Source organism: Dipteris shenzhenensis, chromosome 6, assembly GCF_047967505.1.
Source record: "Dipteris shenzhenensis isolate YYH24624 ecotype China chromosome 6, Dip_SZ_1.0, whole genome shotgun sequence".
NCBI classification, from domain to species: Eukaryota; Viridiplantae; Streptophyta; class Polypodiopsida; order Gleicheniales; family Dipteridaceae; genus Dipteris; species Dipteris shenzhenensis.
In genome coordinates this window covers 51,548,195-51,574,091 of record NC_141601.1, presented here as the reverse complement: position 1 = coordinate 51,574,091, position 25,897 = coordinate 51,548,195, and the positions used below count along the sequence as shown (strand labels likewise).

The 25,897-nt window shown below is 40.1% G+C and overlaps 1 protein-coding gene across 1 annotated transcript; it reads right to left on the bottom strand.

Moving 5' to 3' along the window:
- Window positions 1–1,361: 1,361 nt before the first annotated feature.
- LOC147901316 (chemocyanin-like) lies at window positions 1,362–2,331 on the bottom strand. The gene is made up of 2 exons (XM_087376467.1): window positions 2,067–2,331; window positions 1,362–1,837 (listed from the first exon to the last, which is right to left on the bottom strand). Exons 1-2 carry the CDS (start codon window positions 2,239–2,241, stop codon window positions 1,362–1,364), a joined length of 651 nt encoding a protein of 216 aa, XP_087232593.1. The 5' UTR covers window positions 2,242–2,331.
- Window positions 2,332–25,897: the final 23,566 nt, after the last annotated feature.

Here is a 25,897-nt window from a genome sequence, read left to right as displayed (position 1 = left end):
GTGATCGCCTCCCCCTTAGTTTAACCATGCACTTTCCCTCTTCCTTTTTATCCCTCACCTTGTCACAACAACTAATACTCCACCAACAAATGAAAATTTGATTTTTTTGCTAAATAGGGAAAATACTATACTTGTTATGTTGCCTAATTTATAACTTTCATTTAGCTTAAACTATTGCATGTAGATCGTGTACAAGACGCTAAGAATTGCAACAAGATACACTTTAGTAAAAAAGAAAAACAAACATTTCTCACCATATTCTCTATGGTATCCAATGACGACTCATACAAATCTTCAAACATCAAGAGTTTCATGCCATCAAGGATGATTCTAGAGCATCTCTTTGCACAGAAGAAACTTTTGTAAATGCATCATTCTTCAAGTATTTAATGTACAACACAAGAAGACACCCTAGTGTTATAAAGAAGTGGCAATGCTCCTCCTAGCCTTGGTAAGCCATGGGCTTGTTTATCATTGAGCAAACGAACCCATGATGTGCACATGCACAAGGTGGAACCATGTAAAAAAGGGAAGCACCTCCAACAAGAAAAACCCTTAAAAATGGGACAAGTTCATTTAAATTAAAATGGAATCCATCCTTGTGTGTGCTCAAGTCACCAAGGATGCACTATACTTGGCAGAAACTAACGCATTTTAAAATTGCAAGTTTGACATTATGATTCTATGAATTTATTTTTTTTTCCCAAAAAGATTGATAGCCATACAACGTTTGGAGAGCCCTACCAACATGATTCTATGAATTTTGAAATGTGGTTGTTGCATAAGGAATTGACAAGTATTGGGAGCGACTTAGAAACATTGCCACTACCATCCCTCATTTCCTTTCATTACCTTGGATTGAACATATTTGGATGCTAGCTCAGAATGCCATAAACCTTGGGAATCACCTCCTCCCTAGCCTTATCAAGGCCACCTTGTAGATCTATTCTTCACCTTAATACAAATCTCTCTTCTGAAGGAAAAACAAAAAATTGGGAACATAGTCTCCCCTCATCGAAATTCCAACAATTTCAACCTCCCAAGAAAACTTGATTACAATATTGCAAGAGATTACAATATTGCAAGAGTTGTTCTTCGTGTTCTAACTCCCCCTCGAGTTGCAAGAGTCTTCCCTCGATCGAAATTTCAACCTCCCAAGAAAACTTGATTACAATATTCCAAGAGTTGTTCTTCGTGTTCTAACTCCCAAGAAAACTTGATTACAATATTGCAAGGGTTGTTCTTCCTATTCTGAGTCGCTAGAGTCTTCCCTTGATCGAAATTAATCTCCGAAGAAAACTTGATTACAATATTGCAAGAACTGTTCTTCCTGTGTAACTCCCCCTCGAGTTAATGTATCCCTAATCGATGTTGCTTATAAAGACGAACCTCTGGTTCTCCGTGCTGTAGAGGAAAGAGTGACTCAATAAGACCGCTCCCATTGCCATCAACGCTCCGACTTCCAGAGATGAGGCCGGCCTCCGACGATGTGCCACTGAAGGTAAGGGCGGAGATGATCCAGGCCCAGACGATTGCGTCCCTTGTGAGGGTGCCAAGCTCGCACTCGGATTGGGGCTGGAAACAGATGCTGGAGCTCCATTTGTGGAGGGAAGTGGTGCAGGCGCCGGAGCAGACTTGCCAATTTCGATAGCAAGAGTCATTCCATCCAAACAATCGCCGGGAGTTCCGCATATGTAGTAGGAAGTACTGGCATTGTGCAGCGTAATCCTTGTGCTACCACCGGTGTAATTAGCAATGGGAGCAGCTGTAGTGCAACTTGCGTAGTCCGCTTCCGACACTTCTAAAACGTTGTGCTTAGTCGGATCGTAAGAGAACACTGAAATTACCCGGAGCGATTAGAGAGGGGATCGCCCATCCATGAAACTAGCAAAATGGCGACAGAATTGGGCGGATTTTGAAAACATTATGCACCTAATGTTCCTTGAAACTGTAAAAACTACGGGCAAGAAGAATAATCTTCACAAATGCCTACTTGAACTAGACGATACGTCATAGTAGTGAGGTGGTTTCAAGGAAGGGCAACGGCCAGGTGAAGAAGCACTCACCGAGGACATCGCCCAATTCGAAGGTTTTCCCTTGAAGCCAGAGATCGTAATGAACTCCGACATTCCAGCCACTGCTGTCGCCGACGATCCAAGTTGTTGCGTGACAGTGGTGAGGGGCGTAGAGCAGGCCAAAGAAGACAAGGGCTGGCATCCATAGTCCATCTACGAGAGCCATGGCGCATGGCAAGGTTAGCTTTGGCTTTCCGACAGGTGAGCTTCGTCTCCCCTTGCGAAGGACATAATACTTTCTTTTTTGCCAGCTATTGGAATAGACTTAATAATACTAGGAATCAGGATGAGTGGCCAGATGGACAGCATAGGGCATCACTTTGACTTTTCTTTGACCAGCCGCCCCAATGATCAATCTCATCTACCCTCATACTTGAAGGTCAAGACACGGGTGTTTGAAAAGGAACCACAAGGAGTACCTTTATGAACTAGCCTTACATTGGGTGTGACGCTCGCAATGCCCAACTTGGAATAGGAGCATCCAAACCCATTCGTTTTCGAGTTTCGGCAGACTTGGAATAGGAGCATCCAAACCCATTCGTTTTCGAGTTGTCTGCCGAAAGGAAAGGCTCTTGGGCAAACTCGCCCCCCCTTCCCCGACCTATGCACCGGTCAATAGCAACAACGCCAATCAGAGGCCTTGGCAGGTTGCAAGATTCCTTGCAAGGGGAGAGACTCAAGAATGAACCACGTATCAGTAAGCTCTATAAATGAATTACTCCATATGTTGCCTTGCCAACTGGCTCCCCCAGTTGGTTATTCGACACATGACCCCAGAGTGTATGTACCTTAGCAACCAATCTATGGCCTTGCATGACATGGCTCAAGTTGAGGGTTTCCCTGGTGGTAAATAACTATCGTAGGTAGATGGCAATAATGGAGGTGGCTTCTTGACCCCTCTGTTCTCACTACAATACAACCTTTAAGGATCCTTGCAAAGCATGTGGCCAACTTGCATTGCCATCGCTTTGCCATCTTCCTTCATTGCCATGCCTATGCCTTATAACATGCCGTAGATCCAACTTTGAGAAAAGAAGAGAGAGAGAATAGGGAAAAGAACAAATTTTCCCAACAGATGCCAAGTCCAATGATGAAAATGGAAATACAGTGTGATTGATTAAATGGGTTGATTATTTGAAATGACCTTGGAATGCACTAATGGATGTGCATGGTTTTGTCAAAGTACACGGTTGTTAATGATGGATAGTGGAGCCCACAACATGGATGGAATCTATGGTCAACGTGAAGGGGGAAGTACCATCCAAAGCTTAGGGCACATGCAAACTACAAGAAGTGGAATAGTATTGAAATGAAGACTTGCACTACAAAGAAGGTGAGGCCCAAAAAGAGAAGAATAGAAGAAATAAAGTCATTGCCTAAGAATTCTCAAGACAGATCATGGAGAGTGAGAGTGCACTCAACGGAAGCAAGAACGGAAGAAGGAGAGAGAGAGACAGAGAGCCACACAAGTTTTGGTGGGTGCAGAACTACCCTAATCTTCTTTTTCATTCATTTATATATGTGTTTGAGTATTGTACATAACCGGGGTAAAGGCACAATGACCTTTAACCCCCACAACCTCCCACTTAAAGGACATTGTGCCTTTAAGGGAGAACAACCAGTGAGCATACTATCCAATGCCCATCAATACACGACAATACTCAAACCGCTGACTAGGTAGACTCTTCGTCAGTATATCTGCAGGGTTATCATCTGTATGAACCTTGACAAGCTCTATGCGCTTGTCCTCAAGTACCTCCCTGATGAAATGGTACCTGACCTCAATGTGTTTGGTCTTTGCATGAAAGACCGGATTCCGTGCTAGCTGAATAATAGCACTCATGGAATCACTATGCAATGTCGGTACACCTGTATGAATCCCCAAATCTCCCACTAGCCGATCAAGCCATATAGCCTCCTTGCAACCCTCTGTGGCTGCAACATGCTCAGCCTCTGTGGTAGACAAAGCAATGCACTTCTGTGTGCGAGACATCCACGACACTGCACCACCTGCAAAGGTGAACACATAACCAGAAGTGGATCTCCTACTATCCACATGCCCTACATAGTCTGAATCTGTGTACCCAAGTACACGCATGTCTCCTCTACCAAAGCAGATGCACATCTCCTTGGTACCCTTCATGTACCTCATGATGCACTTAACTGCCTCCCAATGCCTCTTTCCTGGATTAGCCATATACCGGCTAACAACTCCCACTACAAATGCAATGTCTGGTCTAGTAGCTATCATAGCATACATAAGACTCCCAACCGCTGATGCATAAGGAACCTTGGCCATCATGGCCCTTTCCTCATCTAATTTGGGACTATCTGTATGACTCAATTTCACATATGGAGGCAATGGAGTACTCACTGCCTTCCCCCCCTCCATATTGAAACACTGCAATACTTTTGTAACATACTCTTTTTGTGAAAGCCAAAGGAGTTTCCTACTCCGATCACGCGTGATGCGCATACCAAGAATATGACCTGCAAATCCCAAATCCTTCATATCAAAGGCCTCATGCAACTTGGCCTTTAATGCATCTAGCTCATAAGTATTCTTGCTAGCCAATAGCATATCATCCACATATAGTGCCAGGATTATCAGGCTATTATCCTTAGCCCTTTTAGTGTAGAGGCAGTGATCAATTTCACTCCTTCTAAAACCCTGGGACTGAATAAAAGCATCAAACTTCTGATACCATTCTCTAGGTGCTTGCTTAAGACCATAGAGACTCTTCTTCAGCTTGCAAACTAAATGCTCTTTGCTCTTTTCTTCAAAGCCTTCCGGCTGCACCATGTAAATTTCCTCATGCAAATCCCCATGCAAAAAAGCTGTCTTGACATCCATTTGCATAAGCTCCATATCCTCTGATGCCACTAGTCCAAGCATGCATCTAAGTGTGGTCATCTTCACAACTGGAGAGAATATCTCATCAAAGTCCACACCCTTCTCTTGCTTGAACCCATTAGCAACCAAACGGGCCTTGTACCTAGGCACATCATCACCTGTGACCTTCATTTTATAGACCCATTTACATGGCAATGCTTTCTTTCCATGTGGCAAAGAAACCAAGTCCCATGTCTTATTCTTCATAAGTGAACTGATCTCTGATTGCATAGCATACTCCCACTTGCGTTGATCCTCACGCATCATAGCCTCTCTGTAGCAAGAAGGCTCCCCGCAATCAGTAAGCATCACATAGTCTACCCCTGGAACAAACTTATCAGGCGGCCTAGACACCCTAGAAGATCTTCTCAAGGGCATTTCAGCTTGCTGTCCCATTTGCATATCAGCCATATTTGGCTCATCATTTCCACCAATAGATGATCCATCTTCTACCCTTGATTGTATACCTGTGGGAGTGCTTGGTGGTACCATTTCTTGCACACTTGGTGCATGGACAGCTTGCTGTCTATCATCATATGCAGGTGGATTCACATCCTGGAAAGTGATTCTCCTCATTCCACATCCCTCATCGGTCCTTATGCATCTTCTTCTCATTGAAGACCACATCATGGCTGCGTATTATCTTCTTTGCTTCTAGATCCCAGAGACGATAGCCCATCTCTCCACTTTCACCATAACCCAGAAAGATGCATTTCCTAGACTTAGGATCTAGCTTCTTTTGAAGCTCTTTTGGCACATGTGCATATGCCTCACACCCAAATATACGCAAATGAGAGTAAGAGGGCTTCTTGCCACTCCATGCCTCTTCAGGAATACCACCATCCAAACTCTTACTAGGTGATCTATTGATCACATGCACTGCAGTCTTCATTACCTCAGCCCAAAAACCACCAGAAATACTTGCATTGGAAAGCATGCATTGCAACCTTTCTTGAATGGTACGGTTCATCTTTTCTGCAACTAGATTTTGCTCTGGAGTGCGAGGGGATGTGAGCTCCCTCTTAATCCCACGTGTATCACAGAAATGCTAAAAGTCATGAGAGAGATACTCTCCACCATTGTCAGTCCGTATGCATTTAAGCGTTCTACCTGACTGATTCTCAACCAAGGCCAGCCATTTCTGAAATACCTGTAACACATCACTCTTCCGAGCTATAGCATAAGCCCACACTTTCCTAGTTGCATCATCAATGAATGTCACATAGTATTCAGCCCCGCCTAATGACCGTGTAGGCATGGGACCACATACGTCTGAATGCACCAAATCAAGGTTTTCAAACTCTTTCTTTCCCCTTCTTTTATGGGCTGATTTAGTCTGCTTCCCATAGAGACAGTGCTCACAAAATTCAAAATCAGAGAAACTCAAATGCGGTACATAACCCAAACGGCATAAGAGTTTCATTCCATTCTGGCTCATGTGCCCCAACCTGCAATGCCACAAAGAAGTGCTTGGCTGCTCGGTTATTGCAACAACATGATCAAATACCCCTGATACATGTAAGGGATACAAAGTCCCACACTTGGCACCCCTAGCCAAAAGCATAGAGCCCTTCTGAATTTTCCAACTCTGAAAGCCAAAAGTGGTGTGAAAACCAGCATCATCTAGCTGACCCACTGAAATAAGACTCTTGGTCAGCTTAGGCACATGTCTCACATGTTTCAAAACAAATGCAGACCCATTTGCAAAAGAAAACTTTATGTCACCTGCTCTCACTATGTCACATGCATAGTCATTTCCAAGATGCACACAACCTGTCTTTCCACTGTCATAAGTGGAGAACCATTCCCTATGGGGAGTAATATGGAATGAAGCACCAGAATCCAAAATCCAATCCTGGGAATATGCATCATCTGAAGTGGTAAGCAACTCTGCAGATAAACTAGACATGAAGAGAACGTCATTGTCACTATCATGTGTGACTGCATTGATCTCCTCGATCTTCACTTTTCCTTTGTCCTCCCTTGGACTCTCTTCCTTTTGATTTGCACCCCAATTTGCATTCTTTTTCTTATCCTTTTGCTCTCTTTTCAGCTTGTAGCAATCCTTTTTCATATGGCCCTTCTTGCCACAATGGTAACACTCAATGTTCCGTGCCCTAGATTTGCTACGTGACTTCCCTCTTTCTTGGGACTTCCCCCTGAACTGTGATCTGCCCCTTTGCACATTTAAGGCTGCATCCTGCTTGTTGCCGTCCATAGACTTCCGTCTAATCTCCTCGACCAACAAGCTACCCACAATATCATCAAATTTCAGTACTCCACCAGGTGCAGAGTTACTGACAGCTATACGGAAGGTATCCCATGAGGATGGCAATGAACATAAGAGAAATATTGCCTTAGTCTCCGCATCAAAATTCATCTTCTGAGCCTGAAGCTGGCTGAAAATAATATTGAATTCATTCAAGTGAGAAGCAATGGAGACCCCTTCCTTCATCTGCAGCTCAAACAACCTCTTCATGAGGTAAACTTTATTAGAGGCAGTTTCCTTCTCATAAGTGGCACACAGTTTGTTCCACAAATCTTCTGTAGTCTGCTCATTTACTACCTTTGAAATAAACTGACTCTGCAAGATGAAGTCTAATAGTAGACTTTGCTAATGCATCCAACTCATTCCAATCATCCTCAGACATATTTGCAGGCTTAGCTTCAATACCTGCCAAGGGTTTAACCTACTTCTTTTGAATAAGCACATCCCTTATTTATTCTTTCCACAAAGAAAAGTTTGTCCCATCAAACTTTTTAATGCTGAAAAACTCCTTTTCAGACATGGAAGAGGATGCCATGATGCAAATGAAACAAAATCCCAAATGCTAGTGCCTGCAAGAGAGAATCACACCAAATACCAGGTGCACCCAAATGTGTATGCCACAATAGAGTGAAATATCACCAAAACTCTAAGCTCAAAGCATCAAAAGATGCATCTCACTCATGTGCATATACTATGCATCCATATGAGCAAATCTGGCCCAAAGGAAAATGCCAATAAGCGCTAAATGACTCAAGCATAAACACCGTCCACTAGCATATGCATCAACAATATCTCATCCAAGAGAGCATAGCACTATCAATGCATCACCTGCAATGTGTCAAAGCTGTCCCTCAGCTTAAAATAGCATCCATGTGCAAAGCGTCCATAAAAAATAGCATCCCACAAGGCAATTTGGGCCTATCAGCGCATCCAATAAGGACCGTAATGCATCCAAATGGCCTATAAATCATCCACTGCAACCCAATGCATACCACGAATGAGTGCACACTGCTCAAACTGCAACTAGAGTGATCTGCATAAGGTATGCTCAAGAAATCATAGTCTCACGGTAATGAGCGCTACTGAAAATAGAACCTGAGATGCCTCAAAACATGGGCGCCATTGCATAATCGGACTCAGCAAGAAAATCTACAAATATCTCTCTTCTACCAGAACTCCAAAATCCCAACCGATGAGTGAGAAATGGGAGTCAACACTTATCCACTGCCATGTGGCATAAATCTAAGGTTTCAAAACCTTAGAATGAAAAATGCATAACAGAGAGACGAAATCGAATACACAGAGATCTATAACTCTGAAAATCCTCCACCGAATCACACAAGAACTGACAGGTAGGGGGTTTTGGGCATCCGAAACGCTATGGGACAGACGGTTTTGAAAACCGTGGTCTCAATCACTGGGTCCAACACACGGACTGAAAAACGTTTTTGGAAACAGAGCTGTTTGTAAACTCCACCGGAGTGCGAATAATGAGCAACATAGAAGTTTTAGGACCTCCTGAGTCCACCGGAACTGACAGATCTGCAAATGGTTGCTCCAAACTTGAGTTCCAACACTCGGTCAAAAAACGCAGGAACTGACACAGTGAGTCAGAAATCCAATGAAATGATCCCAGATTCAAGAATGAAGGTGTTTCCAAGCTCCTGAAGTGAAGTGGACACCAAAAGCAAGCAATAGTTGCCTCTACCAGTCAATACGGAGTCTCTGTCATCGAACGGAATAGGAAAAAGCTCAAAAAACGACTTTTTCTTTGAAACCACTTAACAGGCTCTCAAAACCACTTCACAAAGCCAAAGTGACTTTTCCAAAGGTTCCTCCAAGGTCTCTGCACACTCGGATGCAAGTAAAGTCACCCACAAAGCTTCCCACAAAGCTTCTCCTTCCTCCCACAGAGCTACTGAGCTTCCAAGCATTCACGCACGCTCAGCTAGATCACTCGGGCTCTAATACCAGTTGAGAGTGCACTCAATGGAAGCAAGAACAGAAGAAGGAGAGAGAGAGACAGAGAGCCACACAAGTTTTGGTGGGTGCAGAACCACCCTAATCTTCTTTTTCATTCATTTATATATGTGTTTGAGTATTGTACATAACCGGGGTAAAGGCACAATGACCTTTAACCCCCACAAAGAGTCGGTTGACAAGTAGTCTCCCTTTGTGAAGATAGTGGGAGAGAAGGAAGGAAGCTCACTTGTGACTTTCTCACATACACAATGGGGGAATACACACAAAGGTGGAGGCTGAAAACAGTTTTCCTCTTCTTAGTTGTGAAAGCCAAAAGAACTCTAGTATAAAAAAATAGAAGAACCCTATATGTGGGTCTCAAACCAAACTCAGCTGACTAAGGTGGCATACTAACTGAGCCACGAACTAGAGTACATAAGGATAGCTGTCATCCAGCTATTATTCATGGGCGATGTACCAACCGCATCTGCAGTTATAACAAGTCGGTGACATAAATGCACAACGGTCACCCTGGCATATCATGAGTGGAGCTCGATATCTCAACACTCCCCCTCGAGCTCAATCCCAATTCTTGCACACCAAGCAGGTTTCTGAACTTGCGCAACTTCTTTGCGTCCAATGCCTTCGTGAATATGTCAGCTACCTGATCCTCTGTGCTGACATAAACTAGATCAATAAGACCTAGTAAAACATTCTCCCGCACATAGTGATAATGTACCTCAATGTGCTTTGTTCTAGCATCATAGACTGGGTTATTTGCCAAGTGTATACTGCTCATGTTGTCAATATAAATGACAACTGCCCCCTCTGCAGACTGATGCATATCATAAAGTAGCTTATGCAACTAAGCTACCTCACATGCAACCATTGCTGCACCCCTGTACTCAGCCTCTGTGCTTGACAAGGCAACTGTAAGCTGTTTCTTGCTGCTCCAAGTGACTGCAACACTCCCAAAAGAGAACACATATCCACTCGTAGATCGTCTATCTTAAATACTACCAACCCAATCAGCATCAGTGTATCCATGCAACTATATCTGAAACCCCAACCTCATAAAATAGTCCATACTGCAATGTGGACTTCACATACCTGAGTATGCGTCTGGCCGCATCCAAATGCAGTTTCCTTGGAGCTTGCATAAACTGACTTACCAATCCAACAGCATAGCTCAAATCTGGCCTAGTAATAGTCATATAAATCAAACTTCCTACTATGCGTCTGTACATAGTAGGGTCTTCTAGAAGCTCACCTGCATCTGTGCTCAGCTTCACATTCTGCTCCAAAGGAACTGAAATAGGCTTACAGCCTGTCATCCCATATTTGGACAGCATGTCAATCCATACTGCCTCTGCAAGAGCCGTATCCCACTTGGTGATCTAATCACCTCAATGCCCAAGAAATAACGCAGCTCTCCCAAATCCTTCATCTCAAACTTCTACTTCAATAGCATTTTCACATGAAGGATATCTTCATCACTATCACCTGTGATGATCAAATCATCAACATAAATGACAAGCAGCATAATACCTTTCTCTATTTTTCTCATAGAAAGTGAGAAATCTGCCTTGGAAATCTGAAAGCCAATAGTGACAACATACTATCCTATCTTGTCAAACCATGCTCTAGGTGCTTGCTTCAAGCCATACAAGGCTTTCTCCAACGTGCAAACAAACTCAAGATGAATAGCACGAACATAACCTCGTGGCTGCTCCATAAAGACCGCTTCTTGCAAATCACCATGCAAGAAGGCATTCTTTACATCCATCTGATATAAAGACCATCCCTTTGACGCAGCCATAGCAATGACTGCTCTTACGGTTGCCATCCTTGCAACCAGACTGAATGTTTCTTCATAATCAATGCCATATGTCTATGCATACCCCTTGACAACTAATCTTGCCTTGTATCTATTCACAGAACCATCTGCATTGTGCTTCACCTTATAAACCTACTTACAGCCAATTGCATTCTTGTCTTTAGGCAAAGGCACCAATTCCCACGTACAATTTGCTTCCAAGGCATCCATTTCTTCATCCATGGCTTTCTCCCATTTTTCTTTTCCCATGGCTTGCTCAAAAGAAGTGGGTTCTGGTTCCTGTATCACTTTGATCATATAGGCATAGTGAATGGCTGTAAATCCATCATATTTCAGCCTATCCACATGATACCTAGCTCTGGTAGACCTGCACAAAATAGGTTCACTTCTAGGTGCTCTCAAAACATCCCTGGTCTTCCTTACTCCAGGTGTAACAATAGAATGAATACCCAAGTCATCATCAATGCTCTGTTCTAAGCCATTGGATTCACCATCCACATAAGAGTGACCTGCATTTACATCAAACATGGGCTGATCTACCTTCTATTTTCCTTTTCGTGATACCTGCATACCACTATCTGCATTGCTTTGAGGAGATTCTCCTGATCTCAATCTGCCTGTCCATGGCGAAGTATGTGAACCACTGCTAGAGGACACTAAACGTCCACTAATATTTTGTGACTGCTGCTGTGAATTCTGTGCAGCATTACCATTTTGTGCATCTACATCATCAATCACATTTACTGGTTTATACTAGCTGCTCATCTCATCAAAAACAACATCTCTGCTCACTGTAAACTTACGAGTAGAAGGGTTATAGCATCTATACCCTTTCTGCTACAGAGAATAACCAATAAAGATGCACTTCTCAGCTTTTGGATCCAACTTGGACCTCAACTCATCTGGCACATGAACATAGGCAATGCAACCAAAAATTTTCAAATGAGAAATATCTGGTTTCCTACCAGTATACATCTCCTCTGGCATCATGCCATGTATTGCTGCAATGGGAGTCCTATTCATTATGTAAACTGCAGTAGCAACTGCTTCAGCCGAATAATAATCTGGTAGGTCTTTTTCATTTAGCATGGCCCGAGATACCTCTCCAATATGCCTGTTTTTCCTTTCTGCAAGTCCATTTTGCTGTGGGGTATGACTGCATGAATATTGCTGCTTTATGCCATGCTCCTGCAGGAACCTTGCAAATTCATTTGAGAGGTACTCTCCCCCTCCATCTGACCTTAGGCATTTTATTTGCAAGCCTGTTTCTTTTTCAACCATAGCTTTAAAAGATTTGAAGTGCCCAAACACTTCACTTTTCTTTTTCATAAAATACACCCAAACTTTTCTGCTATAGTCCTCACCTGTTGTGTTCAAACATCTGCTAATCCGTGAGGAATTGCTATTAAGGGATATTTTTTTTAAACTACCCATGGGACGTTGCATGGAAATGCACATATAAGGTGAAACGTTGCATGAATATAGACCGACAGGGTCGGCCTAAATATGTTGATGGCTATATAAAGCCTCCCACTCAAACCATTGCGATTCAAAATGCAGCTTCAAGGTTAATGCATTGTGCTTGGTCGTTTCTCTTTCTTTTTCTTACTCATACGATAGCTTCTGAACTATACTACCGCCAATACTCTTGTCCATCCCTTTGCAAGATTGATAGCGAGAGAGGCAAGCTGTGTGGACTCCCTGTAAAGGAAAGAAGCTGCTGATATAGACGTCCATAAGACATCGTAGCTCTTATGACCATAAGAAGACTCTGATCATTGCTCAGTCCAGGGATGAGACATGGCTCTTATACACTCGTTGATCTCAGTCAGTAGTTATATTGCCCATAGACTTCTTGATCGTAACTCTGCCTTGAACCATGCACGTAGAAATCGTGCTATTCTCCTTTGCATGGAGATAGGATAACAAAGTGGCCGAACGATCGAATTTCACGCCAAAGGCAAGGAAGGATCTCGTGGCATAGCTAAGTGACAAAATAATGATAGCCTCCAATAGATGTAGCTTTAGTGGTCCACACATTAGAGTAGATTAATTCCAATGGCATCTTACTCTCTTGAACATGCCTAGGAAATGGTTTCCTTGCCTATTTTCCAAATTGACAGGCTTCACATACCTTATACATTTCTGCAACCTTGAATTTAGGCAATCCTGCAACAATATTTTGGGCCTGCATTGATTTAAGTCACTGTACATTAACATGACCAATGCATTTATGCCAGATATCAATATCTGCAACTACACCGATCCCATGTGCAAACATTGTTGCACTCAATTCAGGCATGTCCACATCCAACGTAAACATTCTTCCCTTCTTCTTTCCTTTTGCTATCAAGCGACCATTATTTTTCATATCCTCAATAAAGCATCCATGAGGATTAAATCTGACCTGCAAGCCCTGCTCAACCATTTGACCAACAGAAACCAGGTTCTTGGTGATGTTCGGGACATGAAATACATCAAACAGGTATTTCTTTTTGCCATCCTGCATAGACAAAGGAATTTTACCAATCTGCACAATAGGATGTGTAGTATCATCACCAGTCTCCACAAATCGTGGTCTTTCCATTTTCCTTGCATCCTGCATCCATTCTGCATGACCTGTCATGTGGTTTGACGCACCTGAGTCAGCATACCACACATCATTGCTTTCTTCTGCACTTGTCACAGAATTGTTCATGTGCTACACCATAAACAGATGCTCATTTCTTTCATCACCCTGTCTATTAGAAGATGCATAATTCCCTTGCTGCAATTTTCCATTCATGATGTCATTCTGCTTTTTGTAGCAGTCTTTGGCCATATGACCCATTTTACCACAATAGTAGCATTCAACATTGCTGTTTGCATTTTGACCTCTCTGCCATCCACCACGGCCTCTTTGGCTCCCCTTGCCTCTAGAGTTACCATGTCCTCCTCCAAAGGACTGCTTTTCTTGAGTTTGCTGCATATTCTGATTTCTACCATGGCCAATAGATCAGCCTCCTCTACCTCTGCCTCTACCTCTTCCAGCATTTGAGTAGAAGACAGTTTCTTTTAAAGTTCTTCCTGAAGAAGATGCACCACCATTTCTCTGCTCTTCAGAAATTAGAAGAGCAAACAACTCAAAATCAGGAAATTTTTCACGGACGGCAATGGATGTCCGAAACTGTGCATAATCCTTTCCTAGACCATTCAAGGTCATAGAGACTAGATCATCATCTTTCACTGGCGACCCCATGGAAGCAAGTGCATCTGCAATTTTCTTCACCTTCATGTGGTAGTCATTGATGCTCATATTTTCTCTCTGCACATTGTGCAACTCTTACTTGAGCTGCATTTTCCTGGCTTACGTATTTATGCTATACATTTTTGCCAAAGTATCCCATGCCTCCTTTGGCGTACTTGCATCCTGAATATGCACAATCATAGAATCTGAAATACTGATAGACAACCAATACATAACTTTTCTGGCTCTCTCATGCCATCCTTTAAATGCTTGCATTTCCTGCTGATTGGGAACATTAGGAAGAATTGGTTCTTCTTCATTTCCTATAATGAACTCCCAATAGCCTTTTCCCATAAGGAAATTCCTCATTCTAAACTTCCATGTTTGGAAGTTGTTCTTATCAAGCTTTTCAGTGACAATCTATAAAAGAGAATCAGATGCCATTACAGAACACTGCAAAATATTCTATCACTGCAAAAAACACAGTTTCTGCCTCACACAGGCAAATCTGCAAAACTGACGAAAGTCATATTTGACCACACAGTCACTTCCTAGGGATGATTTTGCATGAACAGGCAATAAGGATGATTCTGTAACTCCCAATATCTCTGCGCACAAGCATATGATGCAATTTCTGCGGTAACTTTTCACCAACCTGCAAAGCATTGGTCGCACAGCAAAAACAGGGCCTTTTTCTGAGTGCTTGCAAAAAACGTCCACCTTCAAAACGGGCCTCGAAATGGCCTCGAATCAGAAAAATAAAGTCACCTAGGGCTTGGCCCTTTCTCGAAGCATATACTGCCCTCTCGCCATACTGCGAAGGGCGTCTCAATATGAGATAGTGCACTCTTGCACTTCCAGCTGTGCTACTTGTAGAGATTTTCTTCCAAACTCGAAAAAGGAAAGCAACACTGGTCCTCTTACTAGGACACCGCGAACTTGGTTTGCTTTCTTGAGCTCCTTACTATGAACCAGGCTCTGATACCATGTGAAGATAGTGGGAGAGAAGGAAGGAAGCTCACTTGCGACTTTCTCACATACACAATGGGGGAATACACACAAAGGTGGAGGCTGAAAACAGTTTTCCTCTTCTTAGTTGTGAAAGCCAAAAGAACTCTAGTACAAAAAAATAGAAGAACCCTATATGTGGGTCTCAAACCAAACTCAGCTAACTAAGGTGGCATACTAGCTGAGCCATGAACTAGAGTACATAAGGATAGCTGTCATCCAGCTATTATTCATGGGCGGTGTACCAACCGCATCTGCAGCTAACAAGTCGGTGACATAAATGCACAACGGTCACCCTGGCATATCACGAGTGGAGCTCGATATCTCAACACCCTTGTCCTTCTAATGCATGATTCATTTCTCATCTTTGAATTAAGGCTTAATTGAGTAAATACCTGAGATCCCAAGAAAGGATAGGAGGAGGTGATAGCTAGGGGGTAATTTTTGATGTCGCACCATCTCGGATTTCTCATTTTCAAGGCCCTTTTGGGTCTAAAAATTCATATTGTGCATTATATTGATTAAATGAGCACCTCGGCTCAAAATAAGACAAATTTATAGGATTATGTACTCGAATAAAAAGTCCCTAGTTTTGATTTCCTACTGGTTGAAGACTAAACATGGACTTTCAATGAAAAAATTGAAAACTATAGAAATGTAGAGGGTATAGATCATATGGATTGGAAATTCAATCAAAGGATTACGAAATATGATTATAAACCATAAACCCTATCTGGTAAAGTTTTTTGCCTCATTGTAAAGGACATCTATTGCAGTGTCCAACTAGAATCTCTTTTCTAGTGGGTCTTGGCATTTATGCTAAAGCTGAGGTGCTAGCTTCTTCATCCTTGTCCCTAAACAATGACCTTTACAAATCCAAGAATTCTTTCTCAAATATCTAGTACTCTAAGCATTGTTGATTACCTTCTATGTGAGATAGATTGCCTCTAAATTGGTGAGGATGGAATCATGGAAGCGTGCATTCTCATTGAGTATTGGATCGATGGAAGCTCCAAGTCAATGACGTCCTTGTAAGCATCATTTGAGAGCTGGCATAGTACCTCATCCTCGATTTCTTCCAACATGTCATAAAGGGTAAGTATTCCTCACCCTCAATAGTGATTGGATCAATTGATGCAAGGTGTGGCTTGGTTGTTGCCTTGTGTGGATCATAGGTGGAGGATGGGTACACACAATTACCTAACTCTTAACATGGTCTGCATCTAGGTTTATAGCATGTTCCTCAAGTTCTACATCTAGGTTGACTACAAGGTATACGTCGCTTTCCAATGACTCTTGCGATGCAATATTGCCCTTTTTTAATTAAAAAACATGTCCCTTGAGTTCTAATCTATGTTGACTGCAAGGTATATGTCGCTTCCAATGAGTCTTGTGATGCAAAATACATTGAAATTTTTTTTTTAAGTGTGGAAACATCAGAATAGGCATCGATATGCCTGTTGAAATATCCCCATCCATATACCCCCGATATGAAGAGGCTACCAATCTTTCACGAGATTCCTTATTGATGATAGTCACAAATCAATAATCCCTCAAGGATCCCACACACATCTTCAAGAATGTGGGGGCTTCTATTTGGGCACATTTAGTTGGTGATAGAGACACATTGGGTGCACAAGAAGACTTGAAATGGATAGGATGCCCAAGTTGTGTCCCAAAACCCATGTTGGTAGAGTTCTTCTCCCAAAAGCACCATGGATCTTTTTCAAAAGAGAGAAGGCACTAGTCAAGAAGGACATCACCGCATTTTGGACATGAGTGGACACATGCATTTCTTGAAAGGAGCATTTACAAAGAACAATAAGCTTAATGGCCTCAAGTCCCATGATTGGCACAAGTTGTTATAGATATTCTACATGTTTCAAATCAATCTTAATGCTTGAATGCTCTTAATATTGCCAATGCATTACTATAACTGGGATTGCAATGTACTCCTATAACTTCTTTGTTTCTTGGATAGTTTTATCCTTGAAATTACAATGAAAGGATGCTTATCGCAAGATGTTACAAAAGATTTGTACATGATTAAGTGGCCTTATGAGGTATGATTACCATCACATCACTTTACATTCAATTTAATATTCAATGATTAGAAAATTTTGAATCTTATCTTCTCATGTAAAATAGATGGACCTCTCACAAAGAGATCTCCTTAATCAACATCGATAAGTGTGTGGTCTCTGGCAATGACTCATGTGTCATGGGGTCTAGCCACTATACAAATGAGGTACTCCATCTAAACGACTATGGGGTTGAAGAGCGATGTGCACACCCTTCCTGTTCATCCAAACCCATGGACTGGGCAAAGGTCATGGTGGTTGAAGTGTTGTTGATGAATATCATTTTGGTTGTGCACTTCTTTGAACCTTCCCTGAATACACTATTCAAAATTTTTGGACTTTCTCTCCTGGTTTGGACTTTTTTTTTTAGCATATCCTCTCCACTCAACTTCACTTAGTGAGCTAAAAATTTGGGTTTTTTAGAGCACTAAATGGGTCACTTATAAACAAATATGGCCTTATTAAGCTAAAAAGTCAAGTGGTGACCTCTAATAAAAAAAAATATGGCTCAATGAAGCTATAATTTCCAAACTTGTGCATGGTGCCCCCATCCAATAACTATAATAATAATAATAGTAGTATCCTAACTCTAGTTCAATTTTAACACTATACTAATAAAGTGAAAATATGACACCATAAGAAAATAGTTTTTGAATTCAACATATAAGTGGTGTATAGATACACCATTTTTTTGAAAAAAATGAGTTTGTTGAATTCAATATATAAGTGGTGTATAGATACACCCTTTTTTTGAAAAACAAAGCATACAATACATTATCTTATTGGTGGTGTATAGATACACCATTTGTATGGAAAAAAGCATACAAAACATTATATTATGCATCTGAATCTCGTTCAAAGTCATCAGATTCATGTAATGTATTTTCGCTTGATGGGTCAAGTCTTGCCAAATGATGTTTAATATGGACACGACTTGGATCGGGGATTGTGATAGATTTTTCAACATTGTAATCCATGCTTCTTTTTAAAACTTCGTGTCCTCGATTTCCAGCAATGAATAATGCTAGTGACTTCCACTTCTATTAATCCCTCATTATTTGGAGCCCATTCACGTTTCTTTTACAAGAATCCCTCATAGAGTTTTTTTATTGTATATCTTCTCGGGAGATTTTTCAATGGCTTTGGTTCATACCATAAAGCTGTGAATGTTATAGGAGTTCCCTTGTCATCCCTTTCTATGTTAGCAACCTTTGCAACCCAAATTTGGACACCTTGGTCATCCAACTTTGAACCTGGATCATAGGAACCTGGATCAGATGCCCAAACTGCAACAAATAAACCCTCTTCAATCTCATTAGATGGTATAACTCTGGTAAGGGTTTGTCTCCCTTCCTGCCACAATATTTTCGAGGTAAAAGGCATTCCTCTGCTTCCTCCATATCTACTAACATATTTATATCCAAAGGAAAACTTGGTGACCTAGCTTGTTCCAGCCAAAAGGATTCACAGTATTCAATGCTCATTAAGTTTTCTTGTCTTTCTAAAGATTGGATAAGTGCTTCAGTTGATTTAATTGTCTCCAAATTCTTAGTTGATTGCTCAAGATATTTCTGCATCATACTTTGAAGATGTTTAATGAAGGCTTTCAAGCCTTTCATTTCATCTATGTCAAGTGATTTGTTTTTTGCAAGAACAAATCTAGTTTCCTCTAATGGAATTATTCGTTGTAATAAAGCATATGACTCACTCCATAAATGATCTCCATCTACTGAGTAGTGCTTCCATTGCATCACTGGAATATTGTTATGCCTGTGAAACTGAAAGTTGTGTGGATTTGTGTGTCCTATTAGGGCATCATCTCCTACTTGTAAATGTGACTCTATGAATGCTCTCTAATCTACCATCCTCTCTAAGATAGTGAGGTAGTCGATAGAGCGAGCTAGGAAAAGCGAGCGGGCCCAAAAAAGCGAGCGAGCTTTTCCACAATTTCCTTATCGAGGTATTCAACATAGCTTTGTGGAAACCACTATTTGGGAAAATTGTCGAAAATAAAACTTATGTTACTATGTGTAACTATACCAATATTGCGAATTATAGTCTACCTTAATTTCCAATTGGAGCCATACTCACATTATGCAACAATAGTATGTGGTTTGAAAGAAACCGAATTTCCACTCCAAAGCAGATTCCATTACTGATACAACAATTCTTTTGCATTTGAAATGGGTCTTATTATCAAACTCCTTCAATAATCAAAACAAATGCGTTGCTTGATATGTTGAACTTAGTAACATAAACATCACTTCACCCATATGTGGGGAAAAAAAACTTTCTGTAGACTTCATAGCATGGGATTGCATCAACACTTATGACATTCAAAATGGTTCTTCTTATTAAAAGTGTTATCAACCATGAAAGAAAATGTTTAAAAATAGTTCACCCATATGTTGAAAAACCCAAGTGTCATTTATGACATTCAAAATTGTTCTTGCAACCATCCTGTAGTTCCTAGAGATTTTGCCCATACTTCCAACCCCTTCCCTTCAACCACTAAGAGGTATCTAATAGTTTTATAGAACACTTAAGATATCATCACCTCCTAATACAAAACCATTATTACTATTTGTAGAACACTTGAGATATCATCACCTCTTAATACAAGACCATTCTTACTATTTGTAGAACACTTGAGATATCATCACTCCTTCCCTTCAGCCACTAAGAGGTACCTAATACTTTTGTAGAACACTTGAACCATTCTTACTATTTGTAGAACACTTGAGATATCATCACCTTTTAATACAAAACCATTCTTACGGTTTGTATAACACTTGAGATATCATCACCTCTTAATATAAGACCATTCTTAGTATTTGTAGATCACTTTAGATATCATCGTCTCTTAATACAAGACCATTCTTACTATTTGAGAGATTAATGGATTAAAGGTTTGAAGCTCATAGGAGACGAAGGAAGAGAAAGTCAGTTTCGACATGAGGACAATAAAACTAATTGGAATATTTTGACTTATGTATTATACCTTTTTGAAGACTATGAATTTAAGTCAGTTTCAACATTAGGATGATAAAACTAATTAGAATATTTTGACTTATGTATTATATATTTTTGAAGACTATGAATTTTAATGAGGAGAGGCATGCACACTACTTAGTAAATACACTAGTACTACTACTAGCCTACGACTATTAAGCCTAGTAGCACCAGTTTTGAGCCTTGTATCAGCGTTTTGATAATTTTCTTTCATCTTTAGTGCAATAGAAATTATTCCTTCTATCAGAAGAATCTTGCCAAATTTATTCAAAGTGATGATTTTATAGTCTACAGCCACTATCCTCTAACTCTCAAAAATATATTAAATGTGAGCACCCATTTATCTTGTTTGATCAACCCTAGACTATGCTGCAATAGGACATTACTAGAACCAAAAAAAAAAGAATTGATATGGCGATGTTCGGTGTGAAATAACCAAATTAAGGATTTAATAAGAAAGAAAACAATCAGAATCAATAGGCTATTCAATGGCTCAAATCTGCACAGAAATTATAATGTGCCTCCCAACTCTTATGCATTCCAGCTCCTCATGTTTGACAAGAATGCAAACAATAATGAAATCACATTATCTTTAGTTTCAAAGTAAGCAAAGCACCAAAAATAAATGCAAACGTATTGGATGACGAATAAATAGGTATAGATATAGATAGACCTATATATATGCATTCATAGATATAATGATGATTAAAGTTGGACGGTATAATAATATTATGTGTACTATCATTGGGATTAGGACTACTATTGGTAATATTGTATGTAGTAGTAGGAGAACTACCATTAAGGAACACTCAAATAAAATTACTAATGGTGGTGATAAAACTACCACTAGTAGTTTGGTAATTACCCCTAACATCTACAACAAATATTTGATGGGTAGCTAGTATTAGGTCAAAAGGCCCCAATTGTGCTATAATAATGGACCAAAAAAGGGAGTGCTATAGCATCACCTAAGGGTCACTTTTTATCCATGAAAGAAACAAGTCGGTGCAACCTAGGTCATATAGATCTAGGTCATGTGGAGTGGTTCGCGTCTCTTTCCTTGACAAAAAAGTTACACTACCTTTGATAGTAACTACAAAGATTGCTGCCATAGTGCCGTAGAGTAGCCCCTAGGTTGCACCATCATCCCTTTTTGCTTTTGAGCCATTAAGTTTGATCCACTGATTTTATGTAGAATTATTCTACTATATGTTCACATGTCCTTAATAGGATCTTGATATAATCCCTTCCATTGTAAGTACTTTTACTTCAAGTTCCACATATCCTTAACAAACCACTAGGCTTCAACACAAATTCATTCTTATGTTTCAAGCCTTAAACTCAAACACCCTTGTAAAAAGGATAATGTATTAAAGCTACATTCAATCCATCAAATCTTTTGAATAACAGTTCTATTGAAAATTCATGTATCATCAATAGGATTTCATCCATTATATGTTCATTTGTCTTTAATAGTATGTCTAAAAATTCATGTATCTTCAATATTATTTCTCTCATGTGTTCCAATATCTTCAAAAGGATACCTTTATTTAATAATGTCCAAACTTGAGCATTGATTTGTATTTATCAAACACAATTTCACTCCACCTATTCTTTAGAATGAAATTTTTTCGCCAAAAGTGGGCCAAATGTAAGGTCTTTCCACATATTCCTAAGAATGAAAATTTTGGCCTTGCGTTGGCAAGTCTATGGAATGAGGGTAAGGCCAAAGTCTCTGGTACGGTGCATTAGGTCTTGATTAATTCTTCTTTAGGCTTGAATATTTAATGCATTAACTTCACAACTATTATTTATGCTTGAACTTGTAATGTATTAATTTCATGACTTAGGATTTTATGAAGTTATATCTAACATGTCCCAAATTTAATGGAAATTAATATCCTACATAACACAACAAAGTATCATCATATCCCTTCCCAAAATCAATGCTACCTAGCAACTCTCCTGGCATTTTCACTGCCTTGCATTTGAGTTAGCTATGATGAAGAATGTTGCCTGCCTTTGGAACCTCTTAGAGTTACCATTAGCATGATCTAATTTCATGTACCCCAAAACTTGAGACTTGGAGATTCCCATATCTCACCAGCGGTAGCTATCTTGTCCACTCTCAATGCTAGTAAGAGCTAGGCCCCATAGACCGGTAAAAGAAGTCTTTTTGGAGGTTCAATTTTTTCCCTCCGTCTTCTACAGGCCCCCTGATGAAATAGGATATATTCATCACCCTACATTTAATGCAATAATTGACAACTTTTTTGGACCTGACTATGTAGTTTACATCCCAAAATTGGTGCTGAAATTGCAGATTGGGAGATTCCCATATCACACCAACGGTAGCTGTCTTGTCCACTCTCAACACTAGTAAGAGCTGCGGTCCCCATAGACTGGTAAAAGAAGTCTTTTTGGAGGTTCAATTTTTTGCCTCCGTCTTCTCCGACCCCATGACGGAATAGCATATATTCACCACCCTACATTTAATGCAAGAATTGACAACTTTTTTTGGACATGACTATGCAGCTTACATCCCAAAATTGGTGCTAAAATTGCATACCGGGCATCTCCATTTGCCGGGAGGTGTCCCTAGCGACCCCTTGGACTTGCTCTATTTGTCTAGTTGTGTCTCTCCACAAAAATCGGAGTAGGGCCTATTTTCCCCATCTAGTAAAACTATATGCATCAATATGTATGTATGTATGTATGTATGTATGTATGCATGCATGCATGCATCCATGTATGTATGTACACACACACATATGTATGTACATGTATGTATGTATGTGTACTAAAACTACTAAAACTATATGCATCAAATAATGTTGTTGATCAATTTTTGGCATACCCCACCAAAATCAAGACCCCCATTGCAAAGAAAGGTAAGGAACACAAGTGCTTGTTCTTATGCTCATGAGACAACAAAATGCATGACATAGGCAACCAATGGGGTCTTACTTTTGATGTTTGTATGTATGTATGTATGTATGTATGTATAAATGTATGTATGTATGTATGTATGTGTGTGTGTGTGTGTGTGTGTGTGTATGTATGTATCTATGTATGTATGTATGTATATATATATATATGTATATGTATATGTTGATGCATATATGTATATATTGATGTATATATTGATGCATACAATTTTGATATATGGAGAAAATGGACATAAAAACCATCTAAATTGGTTCTTGTCGTTTGATTTGATATATGACATGATCCTATTTGGATTTGTAAGTCCAAAGATATGGGGTCCTACTTTTAGGGCCTGAATGCCTAAAATAGGTAGCGCGTTAACGTGCTACCTATTTCATGCATTTAGGCCTCAAAAGTAGGACCCCATTGGCAACACAATGGGGTCCTAGTTTTAAGGCCTAAATGCATGAAATAGACAGCGCGTTAACGCGCTGCCTATTTTAGCCATTCAGGCCCTAAAAGTAGTACCCCGTATCTTTGGACTTGCATATCCAAATGGGGTCATGTCATAAATCAAATCGAACGGCAAGATCCACTTTAGATGGTTTTCATGTCCATTTTCTCCATCAACTAAAACTATATACATCAAATAATGTTGTTGATCAATTTCCCGGGGGATTCACAAGAGGAAACTTATGATATCACGTGAGTGTACAATAGGGGGGTTTTTTTTAATGAGGCATAAGCTTATACATTAGGGGTGGGGGGCCTTTTATTTTTTCCCAATATTGAATTTAAGTTAGGGGGGCCATGCCATATTTAAGAGGGGGGGACATAGTATAGGCTACCTTGGATAACTAGTCCAAACAAGTTTGGTTTTGTGTATGGTTTTAAATAGTCATAGGGAAAGTAATCTAAACTTTCTTATTGTGTGATCTAAATGCTTGAGAAAGAACGTAGATTTAAGGAAAGGGGGGACATAATAGAATTTTGGTGGTATCTTATAAGCTTAAATAGGGGTGTTTTATCATCCTACATGGATCTTAAATAGGGGGTTTTCTTGAAGTTCATGCACGCAGGTGACGTCCCCCTTTCATGAAGAGTGAATCCCCCGGGATCAATTTTTGGCATACCCCCCAAAATCAAGACCCCCATTGCAAAGAAAGGTAAAGAACACAAGTGCTTGTTCTTATGCTCATGAGACAACAAAATGTATGACATGAGAAACCAATGGGGTCTTACTTTTGATGTTTGTATGTATGTATGTATGTATATATATGCATGTACATACATACATACATACATATACATATACATATACATATACATATACATATATATATATATGTATTTATGTATATGTTGATGCATATATGTATATATTAATGTATATATTGATGCATACAATTTTGATATATGGAGAAAATGGACATGAAAATCATCTGAATTGGCTTTTGCCGTTTGATTTGATATATGACATGACCCCATTTGGATTTGTAAGTCCAAAGATACGGGGTCCTACTTTTAGGGCCTAAATGCCTGAAATAGGCAGTGCGTTAACGCGCTACCTATTTCATGCATTTAGACCTCAAAAGTAGGACCCCATTGGCAACACAATGGGGTCCTACTTTTGAGGCCTAAATGCATGAAATAGGCAGTGTGTTAACGCGCTACCTATTTTAGGCATTCAGACCCTAAAAGTAGCACCCCGTATCTTTGGACTTGCATATCCAAATGGGGTCATGTCATATATCAAATCGAATGGCAAGATCCAATTTAGATGGTTTTCATCTTCATTTTCTCCATCAACTAAAACTATATTCATCAAATAATGTTGTTGATCAATTTTTGGCATACCCCCCCAAAATCAAGACCCCCATTGCAAAGAAAGGTAAAGAACACAAGTGCTTGTTCTTATGCTCATGAGACAACAAAATGCATGACATGGGAAACCAATGGGGTTTTACTTTTAATGTTTGCATGTATGTATGTATGTATATATATGCATGTACATACATACATACATACATACATACATACATACATACATACATACATACATACATACATACATACATACATATATATATATATATATATATATGTATGTATGTATATGTTGATGCATATATGTATATATTGATGTATATGTTGATGCATACAATTTTGATATATGGAGAAAATGGACATGAAAATCATCTAAATTGGCTCTTGCCGTTTGATTTGATATATGACATGACCCCATTTGGATTTGTAAGTCCAAAGATACGGGGTCCTACTTTTAGGGCCTGAATGCCTAAAATAGGGAGCGCGTCAACGCGCTGCCTATTTCATGCATTTAGTCCTCAAAAGTAGGACCCCATTGGCAACACAATGGGGTCCTACTTTTGAGGCCTAAATGCATGAAATAGGCAGCGCGTTGACACGCTGCCTATTTTAGGCATTCAGGCCCTAAAAGTAGCACCCCGTATCTTTGGACTTGCATATCCGAATGGGGTCATGTCATATATCAAATCGAATGGCAAGATCCAATTTAGATGGTTTTCATGTCCATTTTCTCCATCAACTAAAACTATATTCATCAAATAATGTTGTTTATCAATTTT